The sequence below is a fragment of the Rutidosis leptorrhynchoides genome, chromosome 4 (assembly GCF_046630445.1).
Source record: "Rutidosis leptorrhynchoides isolate AG116_Rl617_1_P2 chromosome 4, CSIRO_AGI_Rlap_v1, whole genome shotgun sequence".
Classification (NCBI taxonomy): domain Eukaryota; kingdom Viridiplantae; phylum Streptophyta; class Magnoliopsida; order Asterales; family Asteraceae; genus Rutidosis; species Rutidosis leptorrhynchoides.
In genome coordinates this window covers 433,142,966-433,156,011 of record NC_092336.1, presented here as the reverse complement: position 1 = coordinate 433,156,011, position 13,046 = coordinate 433,142,966, and the positions used below count along the sequence as shown (strand labels likewise).

The 13,046-nt window shown below is 33.5% G+C and overlaps 1 protein-coding gene across 1 annotated transcript; it reads right to left on the bottom strand.

The window, feature by feature from the left end:
• Nucleotides 1-2,757: 2,757 nt before the first annotated feature.
• LOC139842099 (uncharacterized) lies at nt 2,758-3,675 on the bottom strand. The gene is made up of 3 exons (XM_071832275.1): nt 3,252-3,675; nt 3,061-3,179; nt 2,758-2,967 (listed from the first exon to the last, which is right to left on the bottom strand). Exons 1-3 carry the CDS (start codon nt 3,673-3,675, stop codon nt 2,758-2,760), a joined length of 753 nt encoding a protein of 250 aa, XP_071688376.1.
• Between the last annotated feature and the right edge of the window lie 9,371 nt (nt 3,676-13,046).

The following is a 13,046-nucleotide window of genomic DNA, read 5'->3' as shown; positions in this document are numbered from 1 at the left end:
TGTCTCGTTTAAAAATCATTAAGTTAGTAGTCTTGTTTTTTACATATGTAGTTCATTGTTAATATACTTAATGATATGTTTACTTATCATAGTATCATGTTAACTATATATATATCCATATATATGTCATCATATAGTTTTTACAAGTTTTAACGTTCGTGAATCACCGGTCAACTTGGGTGGTCAATTGTCTATATGAAACATATTTCAATTAATCAAGTCTTAACAAGTTTGATTGCTTAACATGTTGGAAACATTTAATCATGTAAATATCAATCTCAATTAATATATATAAACATGGAAAAGTTCGGGTCACTACAGTAGCGAACCGTCCGAATGAGGGCTCGTCAAGCCCATGTGATCACATAACATAAGTTCACGTTTACACCCTGCAAGTGTAACTAATGATAATTGAATTGAGGCTTTTTGTTCTAACTCGCTGTGGATTGTTTGTTTTCGTACTTGTGTTCAAAGCATAAAAGTATGGTACGTATATGTTTCTCATCCCATGATTTAAAAGTATAAAAGTTGTTGAAAAGATGGGACTATGATCTCACCTCGAGTGCACGAGTATAAATGTACTTCACAAAGTAAACGTGTGCATGAAAGTTGTTTAGTCTTGACCTAAACAAGTAAGTTATATCAATACCGGGTAAGACACAAGGTTGGTCGAAATGTGTTCAATTAGTCCTACGTCTCGTTACGACTCGATTATATAGTATGTGAGTCACGTTGTCAAGTTTCATGCAAGAATCAAGTATAAAAGAAGATTAGAACAATTGCATAAGTATTTGGTTAAGTTTGAATAAAAGTCAAACTTGGTCCGGTCAAAGTCAACGAAAAAGTCAACACGTTCGGGTCGGGTCTCGGACTATTTTTCTGAGCTAATTAATCATATATGAGCATGTTAGAACAAGTTACATGTTAATCGGAGGTGCGTAGCATAGTTAGAATTTTTCGTATAAAAAGCAAAGTTGATCAGCCCCTGAACAAGGCAAATGTCGCGCCGCGACATATGGTGGCCGCGCCGCGACAATGGGCGTGGCCTGGTGCCTGGGCTGTTTCAATTGTTCAAGTCTCAACCAACTTCATTTAAGCGCAAATAACAAACCAAAAACACTTACGGCACGTATCTTATACTGTTGGAAAGGTATTTTGACGAGTAATACGACTAAACACATATCATCACTCAAATCCATCATTTACAATAACAAAATCCTCGTTGAATGATCGTTAAAAGTTCATTATCAGAGTTTCAAGTTCACAAAATGCATTTCATGATTCGGGAATCGAATCTACACATATGATATGCCGTTTTGAAGGTAATTAAACATACAATACAACTAAACACTTACTAACAACATTTCATAGCATTCAATGCATCAAAAGTTCATTTTAAAAGCTATCAAACCCTAACCAAGAATCACAAAATCAATAGTGATGTTTTCCAAGTCAACCTACACATCAAATTGAAGCTAATGATGCTGGTAACACATTTAATACATGAACTTTAACATTTAAACAACATTTAATCAACCAAAATCAAAGATTAAGCACACCCATTTCAAGTTCATGCTAGTTTATGCAAAACAACAAGATCGAGCAATTAAATCACATATTCATGCTAGACTCGAGCCATAGACACTAACTAACACCATTTCAAGTCTATAAAACGAATTAGAGAAATTTAGAGTTTTTAGAAACCTTACCCCAAGTAGTGAAATTGGTACCAAATTGAAGAGGATGAAGAGAGGATCACGAATATGTAATTTGTTTTGATGTTTGCTTGCTTGAATTGATTTAGATGATGAATTAGTGATTTGGGAGTTTGAGAGTAAAAATGGAAGTAATCAAGAATGGGGAGGTGGAAGAATTAATGAGTGGTGGTGGTGGGGTTTGACTAGTTGACCTAGTCGACTAGTTTGACCCCTTTGCAACTTTGGTCCCTCAAGTTTGAAAGCGGGTGCGTGAATTAACCGAACGAATTAATTTAAAAATGCAAATTAATGAAAGATGTTATAATCGAGTAACGGAAATATTAAGAATGTTATTTAACGAAAGATACGAATTTAGGTAACGAAAGATATTATCTAAAAAAAGACGGTGTTAAAATAAATTTAACGGAAAAAAACGCGGGATGTTACACTAACCCTCAAGACACATACAGTACCCCTCGAAACACATATACTACCCATCAAAACGTCTACAATACCCATCAGAACGTCTTCCATAGCCCTCCAGACATATACAGTACCCCGTTGAACACGCATCTTGGATCATCCTCTCGGACCCCTCAAGAAACATATCATAGATCTTCCTCTCGGACCCCTAACCGAACATATGTAGGTGCCTCGTCCTCTCGAAGCCCTCTTGACGTGAGTGTTTCTGATTACCAACTTGAGGATGAGCCTGTCGAGGATTTAACCACGAGCGATGATGAAAACCGGCAACAAGTACCGCGGAGGAGTCAAAGGCAAACACAACCAACAGGGTGTGGAACCGGTCATCACCTACGATATATACGTGGGGGACGTCATGGTCATTGATTAGTTGTATTTATTTATATTGGTTGTAATGTTTATCTTTTGAACTTGTTTTAATATATTCGTTGCGTTTGTGATATACATTTAGTATCGTTGTTAAACAAAACTAACAACTGGTTTATTTTAAATAACAATAACAACATATAACAATAGATTATTTAAAACAACAATAACAATAGTTTATTTTAAACAACAACAACAACAACACAATTCTCTACGTAGATCCACCGACTTTAAAGAACACTTTAATTAACGCCTTGCGTGTAATGTTAAGGATTTTAACCTTCACACTAGGGCAAAAGATAGAACAGTTTTGTAGCACCAGAACAGCTCCCTCACGTATGCCTTTTACACCTTCATACTTCCCATGTACACCATCGATGATCTTGCTAGATAATGTTCCTCGAATAGCACCCGTAGTGTCCTATTAAACATAAATGAATATAGTTACATTAACCTGTTTTAGTCAACGCAATACAATTAATAAAATATACATAAGTTAGTGATGTAAACTCACTTTGAGCGTTACAGACAAATCACCGACACAATTTTTCTCATAAGTCTTAACAACACCAACAACTTGATCAGCTGGTAAAAATCTACGCTGTTTCAAAATGCTTGTTATATCAGATCTACCTGCAGTTACAACAATACACATAAACTGTTGGCTTATGGTTTCAAGAATGATTATACAATTTTGTTGTTTACCTCCGTACGGATATGCAAACTTCATCGCGCGTAACCACGGATCCAGTGTAAACGAATCATCCGCTTCAGGTCTGTTGATTATTTCCCTTACAAAATCTTGCGTAGACATGTCATCCACAACGTTATTCTCGTTATTTTGAAGTTCATACGCATCTTGGAAAACACCAGCGGGTCCAGGAATTCGGTAGGATAATTTGTTCTTTTTGTTAGACCCGAAACCGCGAAGAACGGGTCGTTGTGGTGAAATAGGTTGCTTTTGTTTTTGACGATTAAGTTGGGGGGACTCTAAAGGTCGGGGGAATGGTGGCGACTCAGTGGGTAACAATATGGTTTGAGTGGGTTTTGAAACTGATACATATTGAGTGAGATCGGAATCATCAATATCAAGTAGGTATTCCCATCCATCGTTCTCATCATTGGCCATTTTTTTAGAATGTGATTTTGTGTTTTTTGTAGTTTTCAACTGCTGATTTCAGTGAAAATTAAAACTCAGTTGGAGGTGTTTGAAATGTGGTTGTGTTGTATGTGATGTAGTAATTGATAATGAAGTTTCAACTAGTATAAATAGATGTATAAAATCATAGATTTCGACCTGCAAATGCAAGATTCGGCTGAGAAGTGAACAAAAAATGGCAGGACCCAAAACCGAAGTTTCAAACTTCGGTTTTGCTGAAAAGCCTGCAAAACCGAAGTTTTAAACTTCGGTTTAGGGCACGGGTGGCTAACCTTGTACACATGTCTGCCAAGTCACTGTGTAAATGAATAAAATACCAAAACCGAACTTCCAAACTTCGGGTTTGACCAAAACCGAACTTTGGAAGTTCGATTTTACCATTTTCGAAACGATTTTGCTAAAGTTTCCATTTTTGCAAGTCAGTTTAAAAAAAATTACTATTTTTAAAAAAAAAATCCACCTGTGTTTAGTTGAATAGGGTTTTTGATATATTTTGGATATGGTGGTTTTTTTATGTTGTGTCATGAGTGTAGGTGGTTTATATCTTTTGTTAAATTTAAAGATGTTTTGCTTGTGGACATTGACATTTCATGGAGTCATGACTTAATGTTGTCAACATAGCAATGGAAATGCTTCGATGTTAGTCAACAAGTTCAGAAAACTAAAACTTTTTGGTAACAACAATTTTCAAACTTTATGCAAAAGCTAGATTCTAATCACATTGTGTTGTTTTTTAATAACATATTCCTCTTTATAAAATGTCATGGAGAAAATAGAGAAATTATCTATGAGCAATTGATTGTTCATACTACGTGTATTCATTCATAGTGTTTAAAATATCAATTTTATTTGTAAATTTGGTTTTAACACAGAGAATATCAATAATGGAGGTTTTCAGAATTGTAATTCTATGTAACTTTAATTTGCTATCAATTATAACTTTTTTTATTACTTTGATTTAGAGCTGTCATGCAACGCACGGGCTCTTAAATCTAGTTAATCTATATGAATTGAATATTCTCTACGTGTTTTGTTGGTTTATACAATAGATAAACGGGTGTAGTTTTCCTCGCCATGTTGTCTGAATGAACAGCTTGGTTTTTTAATCGGATGTTGATGTCTTCTAATCAGGACTTCTCATGATCATTTTTGACCATGTTGGTTTTCAATCAGAACATTTAACGCAAAATATTTATACATTTACAATATCTAGAATGGAAACTTACTTACTTATATTTGAAAAGATAATAATAATAATAATAATAATAATAATAATAATAATAATAATAATAATAATAATAATAATAATAATAATAATAATTATTATTATTATTATTATTATTATTATTATTATTATTATTATTATTATTATAATTATAATATTATTATTGTTGTTGTTGTTGTTATTATTATTATTATTATTATTATTATTATTATTATTATTATTATTATTATTACAACAACAACAATAATAATATTATAATTATAATAATAATAATAATAATAATTATTATTATTATTATTATTATTATTATTATTATTATTATTATTATTATTATAAACTTAAAAGTTTTAAAACTTACAAAAAATTAGTGGGAAGCCTAGAGACAATCTGGGCCCCCACACCTCTAGCAATAGCAAAACCTATCCTAGTAAAAATATGAGCAACAGCACCGGCACCAATATCTTGAGCCATCGAACTCTTCTGAACCCGCTTTAGCAAAGAAACAGCCTCCATTTCTAATTCCCCAAGGGAAGAGAATGAGAAAGGAATGAAACCATAACCAATCGCCTGACAGCTAGATCCGTACTTGACCCGCTTCCGACGAGCCGCATCAACCACAGCACGTCCAGGGACAAAGTCAGAAAGCCCAGACTGTGTCAAAGGAGAAGACCCTGTCAAGTCAACACAAACATCGCGACCACAATCCCAGGAATAAAGTAACACATCTGCAGGTCTGAGGGCTCTGTCGTTCTCTCCAGACAACCCAATGTCAACCTCCTTCCTCGCTGAAATCCCAGATCGATAACAAACATCAACAAGTGAATCCCGAACAACATTATTTCGATGCTTAATACCCACCACACCAGCACAAGACACCGCGTGATCCCCAAAAATATCCCCAGTAAAAACCCTTGAACAGGCAGAGCATGCCGTCGAGATAGAGAACAATGGAACACCCAACCGGTAGCACAACACACATCGGTAAGTCTTTGCGTTCATCGTCTGACCCAACCCCAAAATAGGGACTGCCCTTAGCCAATCAGAGGTGTGATCACCCTGCTGTGATTTCCATAAGGCCGATTGTCGGGGAGATAACGAAAAAGAGGATTCTGCAGAAGCGGTAACCTTTGTGAAATAAACATCTGCCAATTTCTTCATGAGTATTGGGGCAGCGACCTCACTCGGATTACCTAAAATATCAAACCCAACCGTTTTATTAAACAGACCCAATGCATCTTCAAAAGCACGACCAAGACCAACAATACCCGCATGACGTAGGAGCTTGGTCTGCAACCCAGCAGACTGTAATCGAGAAGCCAGAAAAGCATAATGACGAACATCTCCCGCAGAATAAACACCAAGCCCTCCAAATGCAAATGGCAAGGTGGCAAGTCGCCATTGTCAATCACCAAACCCAGGCCCTGAAGCAGTAACGATACGCTCCAAGGAAGATCGAAGGGCTCCATCGAAAGCGCGTTGAGCCGCCTCAAAAATACTAGGAGGACAAGTACGCAAGGTAAAGTAGAGTTTAGAAACTCCCGTACATGCCCTAAGCAACAACAACTCACACTGAGGATCATCAAGCTTAGCAACCTTATTATTATTATTATTATTATTATTATTATTATTATTATTATTATTATTATTATTGAAAATAGATTATCATCATACTACACTATTATTGTTTCAATGAAAAAGGTGAAAGAGATGACTAGTAACTAATCTACTAGAATGGTTGAAAGCAAATTGTGCGGACAATGACAAAGTGTTAAGTTTCTATCAATGTTTCCTCTAATATTTCACTATCATTTTCTCTTGATGTGTCCCTCACCTATTTTTCCAAAACTTCGTGTACCAATTACTCCGTATGTATTACTGTGAACGAAGGGCAGGCTGAACGTTGTTGCGGTGAATAAAGAATCATTGATCTATTTATAAAAGTAAAAGGAATAATTAATTGCGTGCAATCCAAATAAATATCCTAGTATCAAAATAGGAGGGAACAATGCGTAAAGTTACTTTAACTTGTTAATTTTTATATACTTATAGAAATAAAATATTAATTTAGGACATATGAAGAATTGACAAAAAAAAAAAAAAAAAAAAAAACCTTTAATTAAATGGAAAATAAGATAAATTAAAATAAATATAGTCTAAAAAAGTCATAAAAATCAAGAATAACAAAATGCGACAATGATTGCGCTTAATACCTTAACATTGTTTCAGGTAGAGACGACCCGCGCATTGTAGCGGAAAACCTTTTTCAACAAAATATGATTTCGATATATATACATTAAACAATGTTTCAGTGATTTATAATTACAATACGTATATTGAGAATTTATACAAACCATTTATTATATAAAAAGTAAGAAAATTATAAATAAATTTCTAAAAGAGTTTACAATTTTTAAATATAAATAAATAATATAGATGTTTAAAAGTGAAAATACAATAAGTAGAAATTAAAGTTCTAATTTGTTTAAGTATAATAGAAATAAATAAGTGATAAAATAATACATTCCAAGGAATTAAATAAGCTTATTTAGTTAAATCATATTTAAAAAATTATTTTTGATTTGGATCATTTCAGTGGTGATGTCATTAAAAATGTGTTTGTGTCGTTCTTCACATCGAAGATTGACGTCATTCCGTCTTCATTGTTTCTTTGGGCGTGGCTTTGATAGCGCGTCATAGTAAAGACGGAAAAAGACGAGCGAGTGCAGGATTGGCTTGGTTTTATTTTGTTTTTTATTCTTTATTATATATGATAGAGCGCGTCGAAAAAAGACGGAGAAAGATCAACGAGTGTAAAAGTGACTTAGTTTCATTATGTTTTTTATTTTTTTATTTTGGATATATATGATAAATGTGTTATTTGTAAACATAGAATAAGGGGCGGAACTTAGTTTATCACAAAGGGATATCCGTCACACCTGTATTTAACGGAAAAAAAATTCACACTAAAAAAAAAATTACCATAAAACATAAGTTTTTTTTAGTGTTTACCCTGATGACTTTGAAAATTTTATTAAATTTTTACACTCGTCCCATATGGTCCGGATTTTAAGTTCCGCCACTGCATAGAACCAAAAAGTTAAGTTATTTAGACAGTATTAATTTAGCGTTCAAATTTTCTGAGACGTAGCGTTTGGAGATATTGTGGAACCATTAGTAAGTTGCAAATGATAACGATGAATATCTATTTATATTACTCATATGCTTATTTGAGTGTACATTTTCTTTGAAAAAGTTAAATGCTTTATTAAAAATCGAAATAATGAATCTTTTTATAAGAAAATAACTTAAAAACTTTTAATTCTTAATTTTTAAATTTGGGTCCTTTTAATATCCCCATATATATATATATATATATATATATATATATATATATTGAAATTGAAATGGGAGAACATGTATCAGCACATGGACAATGGGCCCAAGTTTAGCTTCCATAGTGCAAGTTTAGGTTTGACTTTGTGGCATTTTCCAAACTTCCAACAAAATGGCCCATACCCATAAACTTCAAGAATTTTTCATAATTGGTGGCCTAGTGTTGAATGACACTCTCCCTTAGAGGAGGTGAGGGTTCGATTCCCACTAGGTGAGGATTTTCCAAATAATTGGATCAAAAACCATTCTTACCAGGCTCAAATGATCAATTAGTCCCACGCATGCGAAGATTGCAACAATAACAATGCAGGTTCGATTCTCGGGCCTGGCATGCTGTGGAGAAATGGGTGATGGTGTTTCGCCAAGGCTCCAGTGGACTACAGGGGACCGCTGGATGGGTTGACAAAGTCAACACAGGGCTAACATGTCCCTGCCGATACATATGTTTTGCAACAATCTATACAATACTAATTTTTACTCTTACACTCTAAGACTCTTTTTAAGGGTGATGGGGGTGATGGGGTTTTTTGTGGGGTATAGTGTTGATGTGGCAAAGGTGATGAGGGTGATGGGGTGATGGAGTTTGTAATGGTATGCGTGATGAGGGTGTGATGAGGGTTATTGGTCCCACATTTTTATTTTATTTTTCATTTTTTTTTTTTGAGTTTATTATTTTAATTTGTATATTTAAACATAAATATAAGTAGTAAAATTTTAATTAGAGACTATAGTGTAAATAAAGTATTCTTTTTTGTAAACTTATTTATAACTGAAGGGTTAAAGTTGTAGAAGTAACAAACTAATTTTATCTTCTCCATCTCTTATTATCGTTATCATCTATTCATCTCCAACAACCCAGAAGGAAAAAAATCACAGTTACAAAATTATTTCACTCTCTAATTAAAAAACAAATTAGAAAAAAAGCAATAAAATATATATACATCTTCTCCAAGTGATGTGTCGAACACTGATTCGTCCATCCATCTCTCACGCTACTTTTCCCTTCCGTGAAGCAGCCATGGCGCCAACAAGCGTTACGGCGACGTCGAGGCGTGATGGTGGCGATTTCGGGGTGATAACGCCGCGTTAACAATGATCTAAATATGCTTTAAAAGGTTATATTACTTAATTTTGTACAACATATAATACATATTTACTAGTATACGAATAATATACATAATACTGTAAATAAATATACTCTTAGAGTGCTCCCAACAATTTAGACTTCCCCCCGTCCAGCCAACTACCCAGTTGAGCGTCGTTGGCAGTGATCCGCCCAGGCTGCCGCCCTCGAATTCGTCCGTTGCCATGTCCTTTTATGAAATGTTTGTAGACGGATGTTTGTGGCAAAAAAATAGCCGTTGGCTTTTGCAACGGATATATTTCATTTTTTTTTTTTTTTTTTTTTTATTTATCTATTTACACGATATATACATCCATATTTTCTCAATTTTATTCAAACATAACTCTCATTTCTATCAATTTTTCCATATCCAAATACAATCTAATTTTATCATCTTTTTACTTTCAAATACATCAATATGAACTCGATGACAACGACTGTGCATTTTGTGAACTCGAGGAGAATTATAGCCCGGTTCGACGTACACGAGGAACAATCCAAGAAAGGGTTGATGTGCAACTTAGGATGGACGCGGAAATAAGAGATGTGTGCATTCATTTACTACTACGAGATATGCTCGCAGAACACGTGTGGAGTCTTCCACCTAATTATCGTATTCGACATAATCTGACAACAATTCCAAACAATCAAGATGAAGCGGGACCTTCACATATTCCCGATGACAAAGAAGAAGATCAAGTCGAAGAATAAGAAGATCAAGACGAAGACGACGAATAACTTTTTTATAATTTTAGTGTAATTTTTAAATTTAATGTAATTTTATTTTTAGTGTATTCTTTAATTTATGTCGCATTTTAATTATCGTCGTAATGTTTTAAATTTTAATTATTGTAATGTATTTAATTCTTAATGAAAAATTAGTTTTATTTGAATAAGTATTTATAATTTAATAATTATAATTATTTAATTATATAACCAAAAATAATAATAATAAAAAAATAATTGAAAATATTGAGGAAGTATGTCATTGTTGATATGTTTAGGGCTGAGTTTAGTCCTGGGAAGAAAGTCTTTATGTGACGCTGATGTGGCAACTAGTTCTCGAAAGAAAGTATTGTCACCATTGGAAGCACTCTTATTGTTTCTATCAACCTATAAACTACTACTCCGTTCGTCTCATATTAATAGTCCAATATTTCATTTTGGACTGTCTCAAATTAATAGTCCACTTCCATATATAGATAAAAATAATTAGGTAAGTTCTATTATGCTCTTAATGTATGTGGATAGGAATAAAGAAAAAGAAAACGTAAGGGTAAAACTAAAAAGTAAACAGAAAATACAATACTTTTATGACATTTTCTTAAATCGGTATTTTTTGTCCGTGAACTATTAATATGGGACGGATGGAGTATATCATTAACTTTACTTGTTGTGTTTACAACTTATGAGTTTGAAATGTATTAAATCTAATGTATTCGCTTGGCTTCATGCCGAACCAAGGAGGCATTATGGTGGATGTACTTGTAGGAAGGCAACGACTCAGTGGCGATTCTAGGTTTAAAATTCAATGGGGTCCTAAAAAAATTTTCGGTAATTTACTTGCACAAAATATTGAATGTGTCTGGTTAAATCAGGTCGGGTCGGGTCGCACCCAAAACACAAACATAAAATTTGATATGTACTAGCAAAATAAAACGCATTACAACAACCATCGTACAAGAAAATATCATTTATAGAAAAGGGATTTAATATTTCCACAAATAAGCCCCTATACAAAAAATATCATATATTCAATCCACTAAATACTAAAGGTAAGCTTTTACTGGTGTCTGCGAGGTTTCATACGATAAAATTCGTCCATAATTGCATCATTGCTAATACCATCTAACACATCTTTCTCAATATATGCAAGTAGACAATCATTCATAAATTGATCTCCCAATTTGTTTCGCAAATCGTTCTTTATTAACTTCATTGCTGAAAAGGCACGCTCCACAGTAGATGTTGCAACGGCAAAATCAACGCCAAGTTTCAAAAGAAGATATACCTGCTAATATATTATACTCTTGTTCGTTTGATAAGGGTTTGTTTATTTTTTTTTTTTTCTAAATATTTAAATGGCTCATACCATAAAATCATAAGTGGACTAATTTGGGTTTGTTTATTTTTTTTTGTCTAAATATTTAAATGGCTCATACCATAAAATCATAAGTGGACTAATTTCAAATATTTTAGTAGTCCAAACTATTATATTATAAATTCTAAAAATATATGGGGTCACATTATTATATTTAGTGGTGTCCTATACAAGAAAAAATAATTTTTGTGATAAATTTCAAAAAACTAGTGGTGTCACGGGACCCTACTCCCTAACACCTAAACTCGCCACTGCAACGACTATAAGCTAAAAGAGTATGATTACTTTTTTACTAAATGTGTATAGTAATATATTGTTTGGATCGAGGCGTCATCCCGCCTAACCGCTCACTGAGGAGCGGACCCCCGCAAAGGGGCGCTCCCCCTTAACCCTGTTATTTTTGTGACAGTGTCAGGTTAACTCTTAGGACACGTGTACTTCACACTTTTCATACATGTTGTTAAGTAAACTTGATTACCTATGCTTTCTAATAAATCACAATTATCTAAAATGATTGTTTGACACTAATCAGTGGCGAATACAGCTTAAAGCTCGTGGGGTCACGAGCAGTGGCGGAACTTGAAAATTATTTTTAGGAGGGCGAAAGTTAAAACATAACAAAAACAAACAAATATCAACATAGTTATATTATATACGAAATTATAAGTCGGTTCGAAAACCTTCACCTCCTTTTCACAGTTGCTTCCAAACCTATCTTGTTTTTTTTTTTTTTTTTTTGAACAATATCGGCATCATCCTAAGAGAATTAACCACCTTCATGTTCATTTGTCACACACGCGTTAGAGGAAAACCACATTGAGAAAACCCCCTAGAGAATTGAACTAGCGATTTGGGCATTGCCAGTGATTGAACTAGTGACCTATTAGAGTCCATACATATCTTGTTACGAACTGAAACCATTAGAAAATTGCATAAATTCAAAGAATATAAAATATTCTACTACAACAAATATAAAACAAAGTCTATTTATGAAAAGTACTTCGGGACTAAGGAAAAAAAAGACAGAAAAATGAAAAAAGTGGACAAAGATATAAATTTATAACAAACTATATATATAAACTTAATTGCTAAAAAATCAAACAAACAGATTATACGAACATACATACAATACTAGAACGAACAAATAGGGTATTATTAAGGTATCTATGAATTTGATATACTAGTAACACCAAATAAAAATAAAATAATACTACAAATAAGTATGCGGGAAAACGCGTGATTTGCCCGTATCAAAGTGATTTGATTTTGAAAATTTTTGAATACACCGGAAAGAAGTGCAGAACTACAAATTTTACAATTTTTAGGAGGGCAAAAACTATATAAAACTAATATATACTCTCAAATACTATAGAAAATTACACATGCAACCCCAACTTTTGGGGAGGCGAGTGCCCTCCCTTGTCTCTTAAGAGCTCCGCCCATGGTCACGGGACACTTCTAATTTAAAATTTTTATGTAGAAATTACTATTTAAATTGT